Below are 23880 nucleotides of genomic sequence, written 5' to 3'. Positions count from 1 at the left end.
GAGCAAATAACTCGTCGCTTGTTTATGACGTTTCGCTCCTGAAATGCAAACTCTATGCAGAGAATGTCTAATAAGGGCATGCAAATAGCTGACAACTGAATCTTCCAAACAAATTGCTGAAATTTCGATACTTCTGAATATTTTACATGGGCCTTTGGATCCAACTTATAGCCATGCTACTTTTCTGCTCAGAAAATACAGCCTATAGTGTCAAGGTCTATCACAGTAGACATTGTAGAGTTGTAACTCACAGGTAGGCCTATTCACGCATAGACATAATATACATAGACGCCGCATCGACCGCTGCTCCCTACTAGCGCTGACGAGATTTGGAGCCGCCATCTTGGACCGGTCATCCACTCCACTCAGTGTAATCTGTTTGGCCGGTGCAATGAGCTGTCAGCACACTTAATTAATCATATCTCACTGAATACCGAACAGATTTTCACGCGGTTTTTTTTGCTGCAAAGGTCATACATGTAGCTATGATACAGGCCACATTGTTCGAAAATACAAAATACAACCAATAGTACGGTAATGTTAAATCTTACTTGTGAAAAGTAAATCCCCCGAGTATGGTCCGCCGATTTGAGCAGGAACATGCTGCACAGTGCTGTCATCTTGTGTTTTCTGCTGCAACGCAATGAGGAGTATGACCGGTCCAAGATGGCGGCCGCATTTCTTGTTTCCAGCAGCCAATGCGGCGTCTATGTATATTATGTCTATGTATTCACGGGTTTCCGTTTACCAACAAAACTAGATGCGCGCGCAGCCGTGGGGCAGAAGACGCTTGGTGGCCGTCCACAACTTTATAAACTTAACCTAAATAGTCGGCTGCTGTAAGCTACAATCGGATTTTTTTGTATACCCCTGTTGTCTCAATGATAATAACATCTCATTTCATTTCAAAGTTTGCCGTTTATTTGCATTATTAATATAACATTGTATTTTGTCATTTTTGGCGAAGACATGCATTCCTTTAGAGATATTGAACATATTTAACATTCTCTAACCATCGTGATTTCGAATTGGTGCAGTTTTCAGCACAAAAACTCATTTTATTCTTTTGCTCTTTTGCATTGCTCTATGCTGTTCTATGGTGCTTTTTGCCTCTTGGTTGCGCACGCATGTTTTTGTGACGTTGCATAGAAATCCATGTATATGATTCGTGATTCTTATCACTTTTTGTCAAATTCTGCAAATATCTCCTCATTATACTCTAGCGTCTGTTCTGAGTGTGTAGGGAAAAATAGTTTCAAGTAACAAAAAGCAAAAAATTAACTGATGTATTGAGAAAAACAATGTCTGGTCCAAACACAATTGCATCTGACCCCACTGTGTCACAGGTAGGCCTAAAGCCTTGCTTAAAGGTAAAGCCTTCCTTTGAGAAGATGAGAAAAGTGTAAAGAAGGACAAACATCAATGCAGCACAGTACCTGGTTTCTTCCACACACCGTTGGGAATTGTGGCCAAATAGTTCAGTCTTCGTTTCATCAGACCAGATGCTGATTTTACTTCTCAGGGTCTGAGAGTCGTCCAGGTGCTTTTTGGGAACCTCGCAGCAATATGGCTTCCATCTGTCCACTCTACCATAAAGGCCTGATTGGTGAAGTGCTGCACTGATGTTTGTCCTTCTTTACGCTTCCCTCTTCCTCTCAAAGGAACTTTTGATCTCATTCATAGTGACCATTGGGTCCTTGGTTACCTGTCTGACCCCTTCGTCTCGGTTTACTCAGTTTGGCTGAGCAGCCAGATCTAGGAGGACTGTTGGTTGTTCCAAACGTTTCCATTTCAGAATGATGGAGGCTCTTGGGCACTTTCAATGCTGCAGAAATATTCTTATCCTTCCCCAGATCTGTCTTCACACAACCCTGTCTCGCAGGTCTACGGACAAATCTCTCTACCTCGTGGCTTGGTTTTCACTCTGACATACAGCATCAACCGTGAGACCTTATAAAGAGATGTGTGCCTTACCTAATAATGTCCAGTGAATTAATTTAGGTATAGGTGGACTCCAATCAAGTTGTAGAAGCATCTCAAGGACCATTGATAGAAGTAGGATGCGCCAGAACTCAATTACAAGCATCATAACAAAGGTTCTAAATACTTATGTAAATGGAATATTTCAGTTTTTTATTTTTTTCATAATTTTTTTTATAAAACAATCCAAACAGCTGTTTTTGGTGGAGTGTTGGAGTATTGTGTGTAGATTGATTGAATTGAATTGATCAATGAATTGTTTCCATTTTAAGATGAGTCTGAAACAAAACAAATTGTCGAAAAAGTGAGGTGCGGTGAATACTTTCCGTATGCACTATGTATGCTGCTAAACATGTTATATGTATTTATCTTTTTAGGTAACACTAGCACTTCAATTATTTATTCTCTTTTAAATGTATTTATTTTCTTTTTTATATAGACTCTGTGAATGATGCACTGACTGGAGAGCACTTTACATTTCGTTGTACCTGTGACAATGACAATAAAGATCTATTCTATTCTATTCCATTCTAGCTGGCTTTTTAAGCCTGTTCAGTTTGTTAGCATCACACACTTTCATGCCACATGCTTGCCCAGCACACCACTGCATAAAAAATGGCACTAGATATGACAGACTGGTAGAACATCTTTAGCATTGTTGAACGATCAGTCGCCTAGGCTTTGTCTTTTCTTGTAAAGTGCCTCAGTGTTCATAGACCACTCCAGTCTATCGTCTAAGTGCACTCCAAGGTATTTATAAGAGTGAAATACTTCCACATCTACCCCATTGATGGAGACAGGGGTCAAAACAGGCTTTTCCCTTCGGAAGTCCACTACCAGCTGTTTTGTTTTGTTCACATTCAGCTGCAGATGATTCAGACTGCACCACTCAACAGACTTGTCTATCAGACCTCTGTATTCTGTCTCCTGTTGCTTATCAATACATCCTATGATGGCTGAGTCATCAGAAAACTTCTGGAGGTGGCATGTCGCAGTTATGTCAGATGTGTACAGGGAGAACAGGAAGGGAGAGAGGACTGTCCCCTGGGGTGGCCCTGTGCTACTCAAAACGGTCTCGGACAGACTTTTCCCAAGCCTCACACACTGACGTCTGTTGGTCAAGTAGTCTGTTATCCAAGTCACAAAGGAGCATCTTAGCTTCTTTCAGGTGCATTTTGGCAAACTCCAGGTGGGCTGCCATGCCTTTTACTAAGGAGTGGCTTCTGTCTGGCCACTCTACCATACAGGCCTGATTGGTGCTGCAGCGATGGTTGTCCTTCTGGAAGGTTCTCCTCTCACCACAGAGGAACCCTGGAGTTCTGTCAGAGCGACCATCGGGTTATTGGTCACATACCTAACTAAAGCCCTACTCCCTTGATCACTCAGTTTAGAGGGACAGCCAGCTCTAGGAAGTCATGGTTCCAAACCATTTATGGAGGCCATTTTGGGACCTTTAAAGCAGCAGACACCCCAGATCTGTGCCTCGAGACAATCCTGTCTCGGAGGTACAGATAATTCCTTTGACTTCATGCTTGTTTTGTGGTCTAACATGCACTGTTAACTGTGGGACCTTATATAGACAGGTGTGTGCCTTTCCAATTTTGAGCTTGATCGCAAAGGCTGTGAATAGGCTACATGTGAATTCTTCATTTTTTATTTTTAATAAATTTGCAAAAATCTCTTTTTTTGAAATTTTTAAAGTTGTCATTATTGGGTATTATAGAGGGAATTTTGAGGGAAAAAATACATTTAATCTATTTTGGAATAAGGCTGTAGGCTAACATAACAAAATGTGGAAAAAGTGAAGCGCTGTGAATACTTTCCTTATGCACTGTATACAGTGTAAAGGCGTACATGCTAGGTTTATGCTTGTTTATTTTGTGCACAAATATAGTGTGTGTGCAGCATCCAGCCATGGTTCCTCTCGAAGATTTTATGTAGGCTATGTAGGTCTGCCTATTAGGCTATTTTTTAATTTTTAATTGTATTTAGCGCGCTCAGAGAAGGGCTCTGGCGCGCTTTAGAATCTTGGGTCCCACTGCTTTCTAATTTCTGGTATCATAGCAACGGGATATAAACAGAGAGGGAAGAAGAGAAGTGCGTGCGAAACATGACTTCCCTCAAAGAAGAAGAGGCAACAGAATATCTTAAGACACATAAAATATTAGAACTTATGGATAATTTGACCAGCATGGTATTCTTTCACAGGCCAGGTAAGCAAGAAACAGAAATATAATTGAATTCTGCTACAAGTTTGTGCAATGCCGTGAACACAAATTGAAGTTAGATCGCCACTCATTTTCCTAAGCTAGCATCTATTGTTACATTACCAGAGCCAGAGCCCCTTATTAGACATTCTCTGCAATAGATAACGAAATGATTGACGGTCATTGAAGATGAAAAGGCTACAGTTTAGGCTAAATGTTAACATAGGGTGGCTGGTTTGATTGATAGCCTAGCTCTCATGTTACCAGCGAATCAGGCTATACCTTCTCTCTCTCGTTCCCTCCATCAGAAAGACCACGGGAATTCTTGATTGAACAGTTGGAACAACTAAAATTATCTAAAACGACCTCAGTGAATAGCCCATGTCTGTTTTCTGATGCCAACTTGGATGCCATTTTTGGAATCTTGGATCCTGTTAATCGAGGTCACATCACTTATACTCAGTTCAAAGAAGGTGAGCAGAAATGCATCATAGCCTGCAGCGCCCTCCACATATTGTCACTTTTGTTAGCTGGTTAACATTAAGAAATTCATCTTTTGGTAGTTTATAGTCTAAGTATTTCACTGAAATTAGTTGCTCAGAGTTGCTCATCACAGCATAAATCAATTTTGGTAAACCAAAAAACTGCAGCATTCATTTTAAACATTTTATTTATGTCCAACCGATGTCCATATTACAATTATGTAAATCCAGTGAATATTAAAGTGAATATTAAACCAACCACCATCCTTTAAATTTTATTCTGGCATTGTCATCTCAGTCTCCTATCTGAACATAGTTCTTTATCCCCAATCATTCCACCAAATACACACGCAGTGCGCTGTTTAAATAACAAATTATCCATGCACACACATGTGTCGATAAAAAAAAACATGATGTGGTCAGATCATAAATTGCTATTTTGACGTCACTGAAAATGATAACATCACTGACCAAGAAAAACCTGGTCTAAAGTGAAATGTGCAGTAGCTTATTTTACTTTTATTTTGAGAGCGCATGATCAAGAAGTCTACCTTGTGATCTGCCTACTGCAATGCTTGTGTGTTAGGATGTGCGTCCTTAGGAGTTATCAGTTAATCATTCAAATGTTATTGTGGCAAGTGTTGCTTTTTTCAGATTATAACCTCTGGTCAGTCAGTACTGTGAAAGTAAATAACTGTAAGACTTTGTTCCTTGCCTAAGAGTTCAATTACTTCACTCATCTTCATAATAGCATCATGCCGTACAGGTGCTCTCTCTTAAAGGGAATGGCATATGTCACTCTCATTGATTTAAAGGGGTATTATGCCCAAAACACACCCATGATTTATTACAGTAAGAAACATAAGAGCAACCCTTTTGAACCATGCACCTGGTGTCTGATCACTTATTCCGCAGTCCAACTAGCAATAGTGGACTAGATGCACCATGAATGCACTTAAACTATTTGCTTCAGACCGTGCGTTTTAGAAAAGAAATAAAAAGGTCCCTATGAGATGTTTTATTGGCAAGCAGAGGCTGTACAAGGTGTAAATGTGTTTTTGTTTAATATTCCGTGAGGTATTTTTTGTCATTTTTGTCATTGGGAAATAAGATAAATTGTCAAAAGATGATTTCTTTTAAGACCTCTTTTTACTGGTAGTAAATAGCAATAAATGCGGAGGACGCTGTACACAGTGTGCCACCACTTCATTAATAACAATTTTAATCATTTATTGTGCTTTCTGTAGCTCTCACCACTCTTGGGATTAAGAATATCAATGATTGTCCAGATGGTTCTGTGTCAGACCAAATCACCAAAGAGACATTTAAAAATGAGGCGTAAGTAGCTTTTATTTTTAAAGTTACCTTTATATATAAGCGTTTTTCCCCCTTATGGAAACATTTTTTTTTTCTTTTTCCTTTTTTTCAGGAAAATGGGGCTATCTGTAAGCTCAGAAACTTTCATTAAGGAGTGATGATCTGTGGAGCCCAATCCGGATGTATTTCACAGACGTGTTGCTCAAATATTTTTAATGTATATACCACAACTTTGTTAATCAAAAATTGACAACAAATTAAATATATTTCACCAGTTCTGAAATTGTACAATACAGTTCATCAACATAATATAACATCACTGTGACATAATAGGCTGATTTATGTGTGAAAGGCGATAGGAATAATACTACTTTTGAAGGTCTTCTGTAATTTCCCATTCCTCCATGACTCCATGAGTTTTTCATGATGAAAGGGAGCTAAGTGGGTCATCTCATGTGCCGACACACCTGCATTCTTTGTGGAGGCCTTCATATACCCCTGTGGTTTGGAATAATATCCATGCATCTTTCCAGATCACTAAAGGAGCATCACATATGAATGGATATCATGTTAACAACTTTTGGTGCAATGTAAAATATGTTGCACTATGTTTAGCTGATTAACATGCTTATTCCTGACCAAGGAATTTAACTCAAGGTGCAGAAAGCTCAGAAAAGCTTTTTATTTTGTTTGTTTAGAAAATATGCTAAAGTTTGCTTAATTATCAGTGCTAAATATAACAATTGGGTTACCATGTAAAAAAAGAGACGGTTATGTCAGATGTTCAACACAAGGTGGCGTCAATGTGCTTAGTTCAGAGCAGGCGCGTCAACAAAACGCAGGGTGACTGACCAAGGTTCAGAGTGGGTCACTGAGGGAATGTTCCATGAGAAATGATTGTCAAGGTCTACATTTCGTTTAAACTAAAATAAAGTGTATGCTATAACATGTTGCTCTCGTGTGTTATTCCCCTTCGGACTGATTCAAATAGCCGTTTTATAAAAAAGTATACATGTTTTCATTTAAAAAAAATATGTAAATTGCTTGGTTCGCTTTAACACGTCCGTCCTGTTGCTGGAGCGATAGTCACAGCATAGAGACATCTCTCGGAAAAAGAACAAGAGCAAAGTTTGACGTTCAAAGGCTACGTGGGGACGGAGCGACTAGAGGTGTGGTGATGCAGGACCCATCAGTGGAGCACATTTCAGAGATTCCACTCGCAGGGTTTCTCGTGTCCTGGTGACTGGATCGCTGTCCTTTTCAGCACCACCGACAGACTTATTTTTGCGGGCAAAGTGGATGTGGCACGGAACTAACCATAGCCAGGTAGGCTACAATCTTTAATGCATCTGTTTGATCTAACGACAAAGCTGTCTGGCAATTATTTTTTATTGTTTGCAATTTTATTCCAAATGTGTATTGTACCACACCCTAAACATAGTTCATCTGCTCTCTGACAGCAGGTGCCCGATATCGTGCACTCTGGATAGCTAATTACGCAACATATTGCATTGCATGATTTTGTAAGGCAAGGGCACAGTGACATTTTTTCTTAGATTGAGAACTTGTTCTTTATCGTGACTTTCTCAAAGAATACAATCTATCCGTATTATTTGTGAAGAGATTTCATTTGTTAAATATTTGTTTGTGAGTAGGCTATACTAGATCAGCAAATAATCGTTGAATGATGAGAACTTCAAATGTTAAGATCTTTATTTTGTCAGCGAAAGGTTTACACAGTTACACCAATAGAGCTGCCTTCACCCTGTATAATCACTCTGTTAAAGCCTCAGCTATTGCTGAACAACTGGGAGCCTAATTGAACTATATAATGGGGATTGTGGGGGTGCCAAAATTTTGTATAGCTCAGGTATCATATCGTGTGTGATAAAGTAGTTTAAAGCGTTATATTTAGCCCCTAGGTTTCATCTTGTTTAAACAGGCTGGATTAAGGAAAGGAGAGGTTTAGTGGTTAGTGCAAGTGCGATTGCAAGTGTTTGCCAATACTGCTTGATCATGGGTCAGTGAGATGAGCTTTCATTTCAACAGTCTTTGAAGATTTGTTAACAGCCTTGGTAGACAACACGCTCATTCTTTTTGTTGAAAAAGCCTGTGGGTGTTACTTGAGCTGTATACCTATTTTTAGTTCTAGAGCTATTAACCAAATGTTAAATTGGAATTTCTCACTCCGGATCAAAATAGATCTTTGAATAAGGCATGCTGTGATTCTTGACACTCACTCTCTGGGTAGTGGAGTGATAGAAGCTGCTAGAAGTGGTAAATGGAAGTGCAAGGGAAATTTGTTTATGCCAGAGTAACATCAAACTTGTGGAAATTTTTGTTATGGCTTCAACTTCCATGTACCAAATGGTGGTTTGCATATAAACAATGCACTTAACATAGAAACACATTCTCCTTTGCTTTTGACTCTACAGACCTCACAGTGATGGCAGCTATCATCTAATGTGTGGAGTTAAAGGTATCTACCTGCACATCACCACAAACTTTCATTTTAGCAACTCTCTGTGCAGATCATCGCCCACATGAATCCAGTTTTTTTGAAAGGCTGCAAGGCCAGGGGTCTGCTTCTGTGGAAAAGGAGTTGAAGTCAGACCACCAGGACTGCCCACCTTTCATTTGCCACAACTGTATTGGTATTTTCTGAGATAAACACACATATACTGTTCATATATAAACGTGTATAGAGGTTATATAGCCCCCTTGTGTCAACATGCATAGAGCAGCAGTTTGCTGTGCGCTGCTGCACAGACACTTGTTCCTGTTGATGAGTGTGTGTTTGGGAACTCTGGCCACTACAGAGAAGCCTGAACTACAGACACAGGAGTTTGGCCACTCCATCCGCCTGGATGGTGACATCATCCTCGGAGGGCTCTTCCCTGTGCATGCCCGTGGTGAGCCGGGGCTGGCCTGCGGTGAGTTGAAGAAGGAGAAGGGCATCCACCGACTTGAGGCTATGCTCTTCGCCATCGACCTCATTAACAAAGACCCAGAGCTGCTGCCAAATGTCACACTGGGTGCCCTCATCCTAGACACGTGCTCACGTGACACGTACGCCTTGGAACAGTCCCTAACGTTTGTGCAAGCACTCATCGAGAGGGACTCATCTGATGTCCACTGTGCCAATGGTGAGCCGCCCGTCTTCGCTAAGCCAGACAAGGTCGTCGGGGTGATCGGAGCCGCCGCCAGCTCCGTGTCCATCATGGTGGCCAATATTCTGCGGCTGTTTGGGGTGAGTGCTCTTGTGTTAATGGTTTGGTTGCCTGGTGTTTAATGATCTCTACTTTGTTTGAAGAGTTTGTTACAGCCCTTACCTTTCTGGCTGTGTGAAAAGGATCGTTTCATGCCAAATCAACTCAAATCAATTGGACCATAACAAAAAAAGATGTTTTGCTGTATTAAAAACATGTAGACATGTAGATGCATACACAGTGCATAGCCATATTGCCAGTAGAATAGTGTCTTTATCTTTGTAATTGTCAGATGGATTGTAAATTAAATATGCACTCAGATGCAGATTCTACAGGTCGGAACACATTTCATCCTGATATCCTCAGCAGGACTGTACTGAAGATGTCCATGTCCAACACTGCTACAGCAGACAGATGAAAGTTGAATCTAATCCAGTATTAGATTAATGTATGTATGCAAGAATGTGTGTGAGAGTACCTTTGTGCATGGAATGATCCAAAAACAGAAAAAGGACAGTTTGATTATGAAGGCCTACTACTCTCATGCAGTAAGTTGTTTGATTGCTAATGAGTTGTGTGAGGCCGTGTGAGTTGGTTTACTCGGTCTGTATTCATCATTGCTGTATGATTGACAAAACATTGTATTTACACAGAGAGTCTGGTTCCATGACAGCGGTCTCTAACTGGAATGCAGGTTCCCAGATGTTTACCTAGTTAATATTTAAACTTAGTATCAGATACCATACCAGAAACCATGGCTTTGCATTCCCAGGTAGCACTGTAAAATGACCTTTTTGCTGAAATACAGTGTGCTCTATTGATTCATGCCAGAGGGCATTTGTAATTGAGCTGAATGGTGTTGGCTAAGCTCCACTGAGACATGAGGAGGGGGGGTGACTCTGGGTTGAAAGTGGTGGAGTATTCCCTCTTTCACTACAAAGACAGACTCGACATATTGCACCTACTGCTTCTGAATTCTCCTGCATTTGTGATTAAATCATGACATGCTTGATGAGTATGTGCTTTACCCAACAATATGGTGTTACAATGGAGAATGCTCCTGGTAAGTTGTATTTACTGTTTCATAAGACCGAGCAGTCAGAAATATAATTGAGCTGATATTCAAAGAGCTGTTTAACAGATCAGAACAGTAACAGAGCCACTCTCCTGTCACTAAATCTGAGATAAGAGAAGACTCACGTTTCCCTAATCAGATTTAATTGGTGTTGGAAGGGAAATACCGCATAAGGGGGCACCGATAAGGGTGCTTATCGCACACCATGACAGTGGGTTCATCTACAGCACCATGTCTCATGAATTATTGAGCACTTGTCATGGTTACCAAAAATAGAGGACTGGTAATGCGCTAAATAATCTCAACAGATACAAGTCTGATCTGATCTGTTCTCTCCATCAATAATAGCAATCAGTTATTCATCAACTGAGAGGGGCGTATAAATGGGAGTAGATCTCAATCTCCAATGCAATTTTATAGCCAGATCCATCGCAGGTTATAGCTATCACACAGTTGACAGACAATGTCAGAGGAACCAAGAAGATTTAGTAAATGTGGTTGGAAGTGGATGGAATTAAACATTAAAATTAAGAGCCCATTGACACACATGAATTATCCATTCACCAAATGCAAAGTGATCAGGACTGAAACTGGCAGGCAACACCTTACGGGTGCAGATCCTAAAAGTGTAAGGTTAGGAATGCACCACTTTTCTTTGTCTTTCACTTTTGTTTTGTAAAATGATGGATCTTACAGAGGAATCTGAATACAACTTTAAAGCATGAGATAAGCTGAAGGTTTAGTGAAAAAGAAAATACGTGAGGCTTTTCACTGACAAAGCAAGTAAATGTGTTCTACAGTATCAGAGGAAATGCGAGTGAGAAGCACTGATCAATAGTAAAACTCAAGAGGTCCATGGAGCCATCTAATGTCTGTACAAAAGAGTTGTTTGTCACCCTCTATGCTCTTTGGTCAGTCTGCAGTCCGGTCCATGGAGCAGTAGATCACTCTCAGTCTCGCATTGCCAGCTTGAGTGTGTCTCTGTGAGTTGTCAGGTCGGCTAAATGTAATGTCTGGATTTGCATGCAAAATTAATCATGCCCTCAAGGCAGTATCCCCTGAGCCCTCCTCCCCCTGGAGGATCCACTAATGAGATCCAAAACCTGCTTTAATCGTCTGAGCTCACCGTAAGATATTACCACAGTTAAATAACACCCCACCTCCAGTAGGGGAGGATAACATATGCACAGCATCACTTTCCATCTCACCAGATCGCTCGATTTGGGAAGCCTTGGAGTCCGTGTGCATACATGAGCAGGGCTCTTTCTTTTACAGTCAGTTGATACTATACATTTTTTCAAGTGCTGTCATGCCCTGGTAAGCCTCTGTGGCCAATCCACATATTTACCTTGTGTTCTGATCAGGAAGGGTGACAGCTTTCACAAAGCCTGGGGAGATAACATCTGCTTCTTCACTCACACCCTTTTTGCCAAGGCAGCAGAAAATCTGAAAACCAAACCATCGCTATGCACACATACACACACACACACACACACACACACACACACACACACACAGACACAGACAGGACAGGTAAATTGGATGTTTCTGAGGAGAAACATGTCAGAATGCAACTTGCCGATTCTCATGATTAACCAGTTACTGTCAGCAAATAAAAGACATCTCGCATGAAAGGAAATGCTTCTCTGTGTACTTTGAAATTCAGGTTCTCTGTTGTTGATTTACTGAAGGTTTTTTTGGATTTTATTTTCTATGAAAGGCATGGCCAGCCAATGCTTAATTCAGTTCAGTGGTATGGGAATCTTTGCTGTGAAATCACAATAGTCCAAAACAAGATTGCTGTAACATTTTAAGCTTAATGAGGAGTATAATTAGAGATGATTAACAGAATTGGATCCTCATCCATTTATCCATCTGTCTGTCTACCTATACAGTATTTATCTTTCATTAGTGTGTACTTAACATTGCAATCTGTTCAACTCTCAATAACACTGGGCTTTTATAATAACAAGCATGTTATTTCATATCGGTCACAAGGGACTCCTGAGAAGGACTACCATGCATCATTTAAATTATTTTTCAAAATACTAATACAAAATTTAGTCCTCCATAATCCACATTCTAGACTACATTCTCAAACATCTTTTCTCACTGCACATATTCAAAGATGGTTCTGATCGTCTTCATAATGGTTCTGATATCAGAACCATGGACAGCGCTTTACTGTGCGTTGTTTAAATGATTTATTAGATTTGAACCATACAGCTCCCCGTATGGTAGCCTACTGTGAAGTACCAAAGTTAAAACAGTTGTCAAGCTAGTTTGTTTGCTAAATTAAATAGTTCAACTTTCGCCATCATTGCATTCAGCTTGTCTGCCCATCCCTAAAATAGTGTAAGATATGGATGGATGTCAGAACGTGGCTTTGTAAGAAACAAGTCAGTATTTTATTGCCTAGTAAAGGTAAGCTTAAAGTTTCATTATTTTAACCAAAGCGTGGGAAAGGATGGGCAAAGGCCTACTTGGTGCACATACAATGTAAAGACGTTTGCACCAAGAATAAAACAAATCGTTTGAATGGATTTCGAGAAAATAACGTATAGTCTAATTTCCCTTTGCGCAGATATAAGTGCCCTGATGTACCCTGTGCCTCTGATGTTTGGAACAGAGCTGTAATTGAGAAGTAGCTGTCCATTGCTGGCATGCTGCCAATCATCGGAATGTCCGTGTTTTATTACTCAGTAGCTGCTGGTGGTTGGCAGTCATGCGAGAGAAAGGCAGACCTTTGTTACTTACTGTTGAGTTACTTAGCATCTGAATGACCTAGGTGCCATCTGTTATTCTTCATGTATATATCTTTTTATATATATAAATTATAGTGTTTCATCAAAGTGAAATAGTTGATTGTATATTACAATGGCACACGTTTCGACACATTTGTGAGTGTAGTTCTATGGGCTGAATGCCAGTCAATGGATATCATAAATCTGAGACTAGCGGCGATCAAAGAAACAAATGACGCATAGCGTGATGCCAGTTGTTACATTGCGAAGGCTTTTCCAGAGTGTCATATTAATGAACTATTGGAACCGAGATAAGTTTAACAGTTACATGCTTCAACAGTTAGCATGATGTTGTACTTTGACAAATATGTTGTGCTTTTGTTAACATGAAGCTTTTATGACATATTCATGAATTGTTTGTCAATTATTAAGGATTTTCACTGTTTTTTTTATTCATCATTCATACATGTCTTCATTTTTAACAGTCTATGTGTTATTTTTATGGTAGCCTATGTTTTTTGCCACTCAGAAGAACACTTGATAGTGTTCTGAGTTAGTCCTTGATTTTATGGAAATATTGTGCTTGTGTGGTGATAATCAAACATGACCTTAACATCCCATCTTCAAACGGAGTCTCATCAAATATTCACTTGCTGAAAATCGCTAATGTGAAGGTGATGCCTTTTGCCTCTGGCCAACAGAAAACTGAATGAGGGTTGCCCACTATAATTTCCATTCTGTACTGACAACAGGGTGGTGCAGTGGTGGCATTGGCCTGGTTGATATGTAGGTTTATTAATAATGGATATGATTTTAGTTATGAATCTCACTTTCATAGGATTAGTGAAATGATAGACCCCCTGTGACACACCGGACTAGTGGACTGTAAGGGAATTTAGGAAGTTAGTTACGGATTTGAACCCAGGAAGCTCTTCTTTTGCTTCAGACAAAATAACCCTGCTTTCACATGCAAAACCATGGCATTGATAACTGCTTCATAGTGCTTTGTATATGTCATGGCATTGATAACTGCATCATAGTGCTTTGTATATTTCAGATGTGTCCTTGACATTTCTTTCATGGTAAATGTTTGTTCTGAAGCAATGAGGTGTAAATGGGAAATAGGTGAAGAACAAATGATCCTTGAAGTTCAGCCCCCCCTTCTGGAAGATGATGCATCTGTTGAAAGATGTGCTTTCACTGTATCTGTATATTAATGTGTAACTGACAGTATTGTTTCACATGCCAATGAATAAAACAGACTCACTCAGAGAGAGTGCCGAGGGCAGCGTCTGTTCAGGGATCTGCCCCAGGGTCCAGTGGAGACATTGTTCTTAGCCTGTGTGAGCTCAAAGCCCATCAGAGGGACCATGAGACTACAGGCGTTTGAACTGTCCACTAGATGAATAGTGACACTTACCTGCCACCAGAGATAAAAAAAAACTCCATCCAAGCGCTTTATTGACAGATCAGCATATGGGGCAGTCAGAAATAGCTGTCTTGTTCAGATGGGACACTTTCAGTTTTATCTTCCTTCAATAAACCTTTTGTGGATGGAAAAACATTTGACCAAATTAGTGTATAATCCTAATTTCAGTGTGTCAATATGTGTCAAGGTGGTCTTTTAGTTCCCTGCTAAGTTCCCTGCCCATCATATAATCATGTCATAATTTAGAAAGATGAAAGAGGACAGAGGAAGGTAGAGAAACTGGGATTTCCGTGTAAGAACTTACCATCTGGGTCTTGCTCATGCAGCGTAGACACCATGTCTATGGCTGGCAATGACAGCTGTAGCTCCCTACAGTTTTTCCATATGAGTAATTTGCAAGTGATGGACACAACAGTCTTGCGTAACACAGTTTTGTTCCATGAGTGGTTGCCAGATAATGTTCTTAATTGCGCTGCCATATTTCATGCACATCTCTCCTGTCCAGATGCAGCCTTTGTAAATGCCAGCCAAATGCCACAGGTATCCATTCAGATGAACTCTATGAGCATTTTAGTTTTTTACTCACTTAGTAGATGACGATACAATAAAGCAGTTCTTACAGCAGTTTGAGTTTCTGTCTAGTAAGAATGCTTGTACACAGCTAATTGATTGGCCTGCTAGTTTTGATTTAATTGAATCACTCAGTCAAAGCATTGACACCATGAATTCTCAGGTCGGCCTTAATGATGTACTTGGCTTGTGCACCACTTCTCGATGCTGTGCAATTTTTCATTGCCTTTTTTTAACATGTATTTGCTTCCATCCAGCACCTACTGTATTGCTTTTAAAGCATCCACGGTTGTGTTTGTTTTAAAATGCAGTGTGTTCAGGCACATTGTTGTCACAATCTTGCCGTTATGTTGAGGCAGCGGGAAGCTGTTACGTGACTGACCAACACAAACCTGGTGTGACGCCTGTTATTTTGAGGTTGCATTATTTGGATGGTAGAAGGCCATGTGCCTACATACTGTAGACAGGTGCACAATGTGTAGACTCTCTGCTTGTTACACATACATGGACATGGAACAGCACACAAATACTTGAAAATGAATCTTTCACCATGTGTACAAGATATATGCAGTTTGCACTCGTGAATGGGTTTTGGGTGCAGCATGCAGTAAACCAATCAGGGTGTCTTCTCCCATTGGCTTTAAATATCAGGTGTGCCTGCACCTTGGTGGATGGCTATTGTATTCCATGCACTGTGAGTGAGCACTTGGCCATGATGAAGCACCCAAATGCCAGTGTGTCACAATGCAAGTCCTATGGTTCCCCCTGAGATACCCCAGAATGTTGCAATAGAACTCGCCATTTACAGCCTGACCCTGGGGATCGTGTGAATTACCTGAACTGTGGCACGTTGGAATTTGGACCAGGTCCAGTCAGATCCCATTTAGCATTAAAATTATGGAATGAGATGAAATACTCATGAAATACTCATCTGCCACAATTTTTCAACGGTGTGTTGGTAGAAGCAGTATTCAGAACAACACCGGTAGGATGAAAAGATGGGGGATTCTATTTCTCCAGTGCTGCAGCATGATGTATCTTTGAAATGAAGAAAGATAGGCAAAGTAAATATTGAATCAAATGCACATTCGGCATAAATCTATCACCATTATGCCCCCATAGGCGAGGCAAGGCAAGGCAAGTTTATTTCTCTATCACATTTCATACTCAGACCATTCAATATGCTATACGGCAAGAGGATCATCAACCCCAGAGTATAAAACAAAAGATGGTAAGAAAATATGCCGTTAAAAGAATTGAAATGAAAAGATAAAGAATATAACATAATTAAAGTACCAAGTACATAAAGTAAAGAAGTGATATATGATTACAGTTGATGCAAGAATACAGTGCAAGTGCTACTTTTGGTGCATATCTAAGATCTTCCAACAGGCTGCAGCTCAGCTACACAGCCAATACATCATACTGACTCCAGTGGGGTATTTAATGTCTCTAAAAGTGTAAGGACCGATACTTGCCTTTATCTCCTTATTGGCCGTATTACAATCAGATGTGCTGGCAGAGCACTGCTTTGATCCCCCTGCAGATTTGTGGAAATGGCCTACGGCATGCAAATCTGACTTTATTATGAGAGGCTTTCTATTGGATTTTTTCTTATGCTTAATGCACTTGAAAATATCCATACGATATGAATCCAACACCAAACTCATATGGCAAGTCCTTGCACTTCACTCATAATCGCTGTGAAGCTAAAAAGAATCAGCATCACAAAACTAGTTTAACAAAACCATTTCAACTTGAATATTTAAAAAGGCACAGATACAGACAGGTGTTTTTAATCATACTGACCTATAATTCCAAATGACATGCCAGATGTAACTTGGAAAACTTGATCTTGAGAGAGCAGTTCTTATGTTATACTTTATTCTACCGTCTCAGCAGTGCCAGACTTGGGAGGCTTTAAGTGTGAGAGACTAAGTGTGAGACACCCAGAAACAGTTGGTGGTCTCCTGGCGCTGACTCTCCTCAACCATCAGCACTTTCTCTTTTCTAATGAGATACCCTGTCGGTCAGCTGTCACACGGCCTTGTTCTCCTTAACTTACAATTATACCTCTGCTGAAGCATCTCCTTGTTATTACTCCAAGCGGATTCTAGGTAATTAGTGAGTGCTCGTTGGTGCTAGTTCTGAGCTATTTTCTTTCTGTTCCAGAAACCTTGTTCTCCAGAAAATAAGTAATCAAACATCTTTAGTCCATTCTAGTGCACTGACAGCTAATTGTTCTTTGTCTGAATTGCATCTAGGTTATTTTAGGAACAAAGTCTCTGTTCTTGTCTGAAACCAGTTAATGCTGCACCCTATGGAGGTCAAATGCACACACAACCAAATTCATTTGAAGGTCTTGTGAATAAACTCATTGTGTGCCTAAATTTGTGCACATGCATGTTATGTATAAATCACAGACGTTCATGGAAATGTGCCAATCTGAATGATATCAAATATCTACCCTGTGAAGGGCCTTCATGAGATCCTAGCATTTTAAAAGACTGCCTTATGATGAGAAAAGTACAAAAAAAAAAAGCAATTGCATAAACTGAATGATAATGTGTATATAACCAATGATAAGGGTCATGATGGCAGTATGGGTGCAGTCAGTCATGCCGTCAGGAACATCACTGATGCTGTGCGGTTCCCTATTCCATATGTGCCTGACTGCCTGGACAGAGGAGAGAGAAGCTCAAACAAGTACTGCAGTTTGAAAAACGGATGTATCCATCAGCACAATATCTGGTCTCTGGTGAACATGGTCCACATGATCAGCATAGTCTCTGGAGAATAGCCTTGCTATTGCTACACTAGTTTGGTGGTAGCAATTAATCAGAGCATTAAGAGGCTTCATAAAGCTAGTTCTGCTAAAAATACTGCTTTTAATTCTACTATGGTTGCTAATACTGCTTCATATTCATATACCTCATAATAGTAACAAAACAACAATCAATATTTATTATTCTGATCCAGATTATTCTGTATGTTGCTGTTGGCATACCTGCAATTCAGTTGAAGGGAAGAAAGTTTGAGTGTGAGTTTGTAATTATAATTCTGAGTTTGTCTTCATAACCATTGTACATTTTGCCTCTAAGAGCATTTTATAAATGATGCCCCAGACGAGCAGTGGTTCTAGCATGTCACCAACCCAATAACTCTCATAGATTGGCTGACTTGGCAGCCAGTTTGAAGGCAGTTTGTCATACTGCTTCATGAATATTCAGACTCTTTGCCTTTCATACTCATTAGTTTACTTTGATATCAGATATCAGATTATTATGTAGTCTTCATTTTCCCATAGTTTGGTAGCGGTACAGATCTGGCTTTAACTGTAACTAGTCATGCATACAGATTTAGTTCACAGTTCAAACTAAAACCAGCTCAGCAATGAAGTCATAACAGTAGGCTACTCCTCTATTCTATTACCAACCAGTCAAGTCACAGATAACCCATACAGTACAGTGAAAATCAATGGTTGAACAAATAGGCAACATTTTAAAATGTTAGGCAACTTATTAGGCAACTTATTTTGCTCTGATAAGCCAGAATGCTAAACAGTATTTTCTACCATTAAATGTTTAAATTTGTTTACCTGGCCGTTTTTGCAGACGTTTACTTTTTAGAACACAGGATTTAAGTTCCTGATAATTACATTTTTCTAAATTTGCTAAGATATGTAGCTTCTTTCTTCAACTTCAACACCACCCAAAGACTGTCATGCAAGGAGCTGAAATGCAGTGTTGTAGACTGAAGTGTGTAGACCACCTGAAAGTGTGAATCCAAAAATAGTGTGCAAGTGATAATTCTCACCTAAGTGATGAGCAAAAGTGTTACAGTGTTGGGTGCTGGTGTCTCTCCAGTTGTGCTCTTCTCAATGCATGCTTAGTTAATGCTCAAACTGGGGTGAAGAGGCTGTCCTATTCTGAAAGACCCAACTGGTTTGAATTGAGCGTATATTTTATAGATTTGTTCATCCTGAAATACTGTTTCATCACCTATCTACTGACCCAGACTGTGTTAATTTTGCTTAACGGTTAACCTGTAAGATAATACAGTCTGACACCAACGCAAGCCAGAGTGGAAATACCACAGAAAGTCAGCATGTTGTCATCAGGTGGATGGTATATTACAAGAGCAACTGTCAATTAGTATTATACACATCCTGTAAGTTATTGTGTTGGTGACCTGAATTCAGTATCTCAAGCATCTTATGGCCTTCATTATTGTAGATACTTTTTAACAAGCCGTGCTTGTTTTATAAATGTGGTATAATTCTAACCAAAGAATATATGAGTATGGCTCATCATCACAGCTAAATTTCCGAGTTCACTTTTGAGCAAAAGAATTGAGCCAAGAAACTTTATGGCTGTGATCTCTCCTGTTTTAGCCTCTGGCTCCCAGTATGTTTTAGAGTAGATTTCTTCAAGGTATGTATTTCTTAGCTCTTCAGGGGTCCTGAGTTCACATTATTTTGAGTCGTAGGCAGTGTAGTGGGGATTTTTAAAGTGGAGGGACGCTATTTTAATGACATCATTGCAAAAACTGTCACACTCGCACCTCCACATACATCGATGAGTAGGCCAGGCCATTGTTACCAGCTTTCGTGAACATGAATTCAAAATGAATGAATAAAAAAAACAATTACATTACATGGATTAGCTTCAAAATGAAGCCTAATGTCTTCACCCAAACTACACTTTTCCAACAAAGTCTATGAAAATGGTTATTTTGTTGTAGCCTGGCTTCATTCATTACCACACGTGAACCATGGCAATCACAAGCAGGATTCACACGCATTCAACACGCTGTGTGGGCAGCCTACCTGCTTTCTGCAAAACACAAAAGAAGGAATTGCAACAGTGGGCCATGAAGATGCTGGCTAGATTCGGATACAGGCAGTTGTATAATCGATGTTTTTTTAGCCACTTTCGGGTAACGTGGAACGACGAGCTGCGTATTTTTGAATATATTTGTGCATGGTGGAGTGCTACAGCATGACGGTCATTCTTGTAACGAATTGTATAACAAAGAGGCCTAATTGGAGACGTTTGCGTGATGCGTCACTGGTAACAACACTTGTTATATTAATAAATGCATATTAAAATGCTCAAAACAATGCTCCAAGAAGTGGTGGGACGGCGTTCCCCCGCGTCCAACGCTCACTACACCCCTGTAGGTTACTCTGGGGAAGTGTTTTATGGGTAATGAATCCATGGCCTTGGTGTTTTCTATACCTACCCTGCCAGTTGACATACAGGTCTATGGTGGGGAAAAAAGGCAAAGTCGAAGGAAATGCCCAACATAAAGATATCAGGTGAATCTCAGGCCTACACAAGCACATCATATCCCCTTCTGTAAAGTTTCCTCCCTTCATTCTTATATCATATTAAATCATTATTCCTAAGTATATTTGTGTATGAACATAGAAGGTGTTCATCTGAGCTGTATGTGTAACGACCACACAACTCTGTTTTTCTGTAATGATGTTCTATTCAGCCAGTGTGTGTTCTTTCATCTGCAGCATCTCCCCTGATCGCCACATTCCTGTTACGCATGAGCGCACTGAAAAGCCTTTACAGACACAGTTGATACATCAATTATTTTTGTCCAGACTTTGTAAAGGCTTTCAAGGACACGGACTGAAAGGCTACAGTTAAAGACTTATAGGCTCAGTAAATACTGAGGAAGATAAACAGTTGCATTAATGTGGTGAATACTGTTAAAAAGCCAACCATGGTAAAGTAATGACTCAAAAGGCATGAAGTATGCCAGTTTTAACAGAGCTGTATTCCAACCTAAATGTAATTTTACATGCTGGACTTCTTTAAAATGGAGAACTACTATAGCAGGGGTGTCAAACCAGATCAGGCCTGCCAGCAGCTTTCATACAGCCCCCAAGATGTTTTGGGTAGTAAGGGAAAATTAGAAAGTTCTCCAGAACAACAATTTGTAATAAGCAATCCTGTGATAAATGTATTAAACCTAGCACTACAAACCATCCTCAGAAAGGAAGAGGCCTTCCTTTCTGAGGATGGTTTGAAAGAAAGAGAAGGATATGATGTCAGTAGATGATTTGTACTTCTTTGCTCATAAGTGGGTATAGTAAAGGAGTTTATCATCAAACAACAATCTGATACCAATGCAGAGAAATGAAAATGACCATGACAGTCCCCACGAGGTCTCATTCCAACAAATCCGGCCCACTGCCTAATATGAGTTTGACACCCATGATCTAGAGGCTAGAGGTAGTTACTCCCCCCGCCCCCCCCCCCACCCCCACCCCCACCCCACGGCTGCTGGTGCTGACTGTGGGTGTAGCGTGGTGTGCAGAGCTGCCAGGTCCTGGGTGGCACATCTGTATGGGTGGCTGGGCTTGGTCTGTGTCTGTCTGTGAATGACAATAAACGGTGCCTGTGGAGCCTCGGGGGACGTGTTGGCCTTTTGCTGAGGAGAAATCCATCAGTCTGTCAACTGCTCTCAGGGGACCATTACCCAGGTAGCCTCCTGGCCTGGGCCACTTTCCTCCCCTGTCTGTTCTGTACAAGCTAAGCCAGACGTGGTGTACTTGTACAGTGATCTCGGATTACATTAGACATGAAAATATTCTGTTAGATGCGTTTGAATGACACTTCCTGAGGCTAACTTCTTTTCCCTTATGTACCAATATGGAGGCAGGAGGCAGGAGGCAGTCGACTCTTACAGCCTCTCTTTCTTTCGACAGATTCCTCAGATTAGCTACGCCTCTACTGCTCCAGAGCTGAGTGACGACGCTCGCTACGACTTCTTCTCTCGTGTGGTACCACCTGACACCTTCCAAGCACAGGCCATGTTGGACATCGTCATGGCGATGGGATGGAACTATGTGTCCACGCTGGCATCGGAGGGCTCTTATGGTGAGAGTGGCGTGGAGGCCTTCATTCAGATCTCACGGGAATCAGGTGGGTGCAGAGTGCAGCTCTAGAATTCTGTGATGCAATGCAAATTTTGTGACAAGATTGTACAGACTGGAGGGTGACACTTTATCATCACAATTGCATTTCAGGAGACCAGCATTTGTCCTGTTAGTGAGCAGGAAAGTACACACAGCCAGACTGTTTGGATTATGAGATGCAAACCCTAAAATTATTTGGAGCTTGAATAGCACATAAGATAGCAAAACATTGCTGTCTTGGTACATTAGTGTACATTTACACTAATGTGCCAAGTAAACCAAACTGTTAAGTTTAGAGTTCACAACTGACTGAATGTACTTGCAAGTTTACGTGGACGTAATATTGTTTAGGGTTTGGGCCTTTCTGTTTGCTGTTAGAGGTGTTCTAAATAAATAGTTATAAATAGGCTCGCTCAGTTCCTCGCTCTCACAGTGATTTGTCACAATACAATTAGAGCTGGGCCAATCGCAGTCACATCACAAAGTGATTTATCTCTGAAGACTGAAATTGAGGTGTGTGTGTTATCGAGAGAGTGAAGGAGAGGAAGGGAGGGTGAGGACAGAGGAATAGAGATACTACAACAATCTATTTTATAAAGTACTTATATATTTATTTCCCATATCGCAACATTAAGATTACGACTTAATTACACCTCCACATATTTTTCATGCATAAACAGATCAAGCCAGATGATGGGTGTCTGAACTTGTACCATATCCTTCACTTCTGAAGTCTAAGTAGATGTGTAGGCTTAGCACATTAATTATGTTGTAATTGGGATTTTAAATGTCTGAGACATAAACAGCTGTGCATAGCATTCTCAGGCTCATTATACCTCCATGTTACGACAAACAGTAGTAGGTTTATTGATGTACTACTGTAAGACTATAGGGGGCTGTTCATGTTAGGCTGACTGCAGGCAACCAATCAAACACACCAAGTCATTGGTTGATGTCCCCCAGACTGGACAGACTAGTTGTGTATATTACAAGTATATAGCGCTTGTCTTTTGTATTTGTTGACGTGTTACCACCTATCATATTTTGTTTCTTTATATTTATATTTCAGTTTCTTTATATCAGGCTATGCTATAAATGGAGTACCAAGTGAAAGGATTTCTGCAACATTTTGGAAGCTAGTCAGAAATGTGACTAGCATGAGTCAGGGATGATGGTCCACAAATGGCCACCTGATTGAAGGAAATATAGAGAAAATGGATAGACCTGCTGGGCCAATGAGTTGTAAATGCCAGTCTCTGCTCTGGGAATCCTTCAGTCGGGAGGAGGCAGCTGAGGTCTGTCCCCAGCCATCCCCTGTAGCCGCCATAAGCTGCCTGGCTTACAATCAATTATCCACACCTGCTACATTACAGCAGCCTGCCACAGAGTATTATCCATCTCCTCAGGGGATCAGAGCAGCCCATCCTCACATCCCCACCACTTACCTAGTGCTAAAATGTTTAAATGTTTATGCTCTAGTTTGGCAAAACATATAAATGAAGCTTTGGCCATGAAAGGACATTAAGCAAGGCTGAGGAGTCACACATATTGATTTAATTAGTTGTAGTGGATTAAACTGAAATTAGCATAATGCCAATGAACACAACTTTACTGTTTTGCCTTCAATCTCAAATGTAAGTTTTTTTTGTCTTTTAATTATTGTTACTAACACAATATTACAGTTAATTCTTAATACACACTTGAAGTTTTGAAGGTTATATTTTTCATAAGCTGATTTTTCAATAACATGATGTTGTACCCTGCTGAGTGACAGCAGCTACCATCGCTTCTTTCTGAGCAAATCCTTTGTCTTAATGTTCAAACTGTGACAAGCAACAAAAAGAAGATGGAATGTATAGGCTAATAGATAGGCAGGTTTTCTCAAAAGAATGGTCTCCATTGATTTGTCAAGACAACTATTGAAATGAGG

General features: G+C 40.3%; 2 protein-coding genes across 3 annotated transcripts in view; both read left to right on the top strand.

Annotated features, from left to right (window-relative positions):
* The first annotated feature begins 4054 nt into the window (after window positions 1–4054).
* si:dkey-42p14.3 (EF-hand calcium-binding domain-containing protein 10) lies at window positions 4055–6269 on the top strand. The gene is made up of 4 exons (XM_042110617.1): window positions 4055–4193; window positions 4496–4660; window positions 5917–6007; window positions 6099–6269. The coding sequence occupies exons 1-4, from the start codon at window positions 4091–4093 to the stop codon at window positions 6142–6144; spliced, it is 405 nt and encodes a 134-aa protein (XP_041966551.1). The 5' UTR covers window positions 4055–4090; the 3' UTR covers window positions 6145–6269.
* Window positions 6270–8457: 2188 nt separating this feature from the next.
* Window positions 8458–23880, top strand: part of LOC121724496 (metabotropic glutamate receptor 8-like) — a 41207-nt gene continuing 25784 nt past the window's right edge. The window contains exons 1-3 of one of the 2 annotated variants that reach the window (XM_042111094.1): window positions 8458–8640; window positions 8806–9236; window positions 21741–21957. In XM_042111094.1, coding sequence (XP_041967028.1) covers window positions 8961–9236; window positions 21741–21957 — 493 coding nt within the window. In that variant the 5' untranslated portion in view covers window positions 8458–8640; window positions 8806–8960. The other variant, XM_042111093.1, reaches the window with a different exon arrangement.

The sequence above is a fragment of the Alosa sapidissima genome, chromosome 11, assembly GCF_018492685.1.
Source record: "Alosa sapidissima isolate fAloSap1 chromosome 11, fAloSap1.pri, whole genome shotgun sequence".
Taxonomy (NCBI): Eukaryota; Metazoa; Chordata; class Actinopteri; order Clupeiformes; family Clupeidae; genus Alosa; species Alosa sapidissima.
Note: the sequence above shows the minus strand (reverse complement) of the source record. Positions and strands in the feature narration are given on the sequence as shown.

Excerpts from the sequence above, each read along its gene's own strand:
- si:dkey-42p14.3 (XM_042110617.1), top strand. The coding sequence starts at position 4,091 with ATGACTTCCCTCAAAGAAGAAGAGGCAACAGAATATCTTAAGACACAT. Across the intron at positions 4,194-4,495 it reads GGTATTCTTTCACAGGCCAG|AAAGACCACGGGAATTCTTG; the intron begins GTAAGCAAGAAA and ends TCCCTCCATCAG. Across the intron at positions 4,661-5,916 it reads TTATACTCAGTTCAAAGAAG|CTCTCACCACTCTTGGGATT; the intron begins GTGAGCAGAAAT and ends TGCTTTCTGTAG.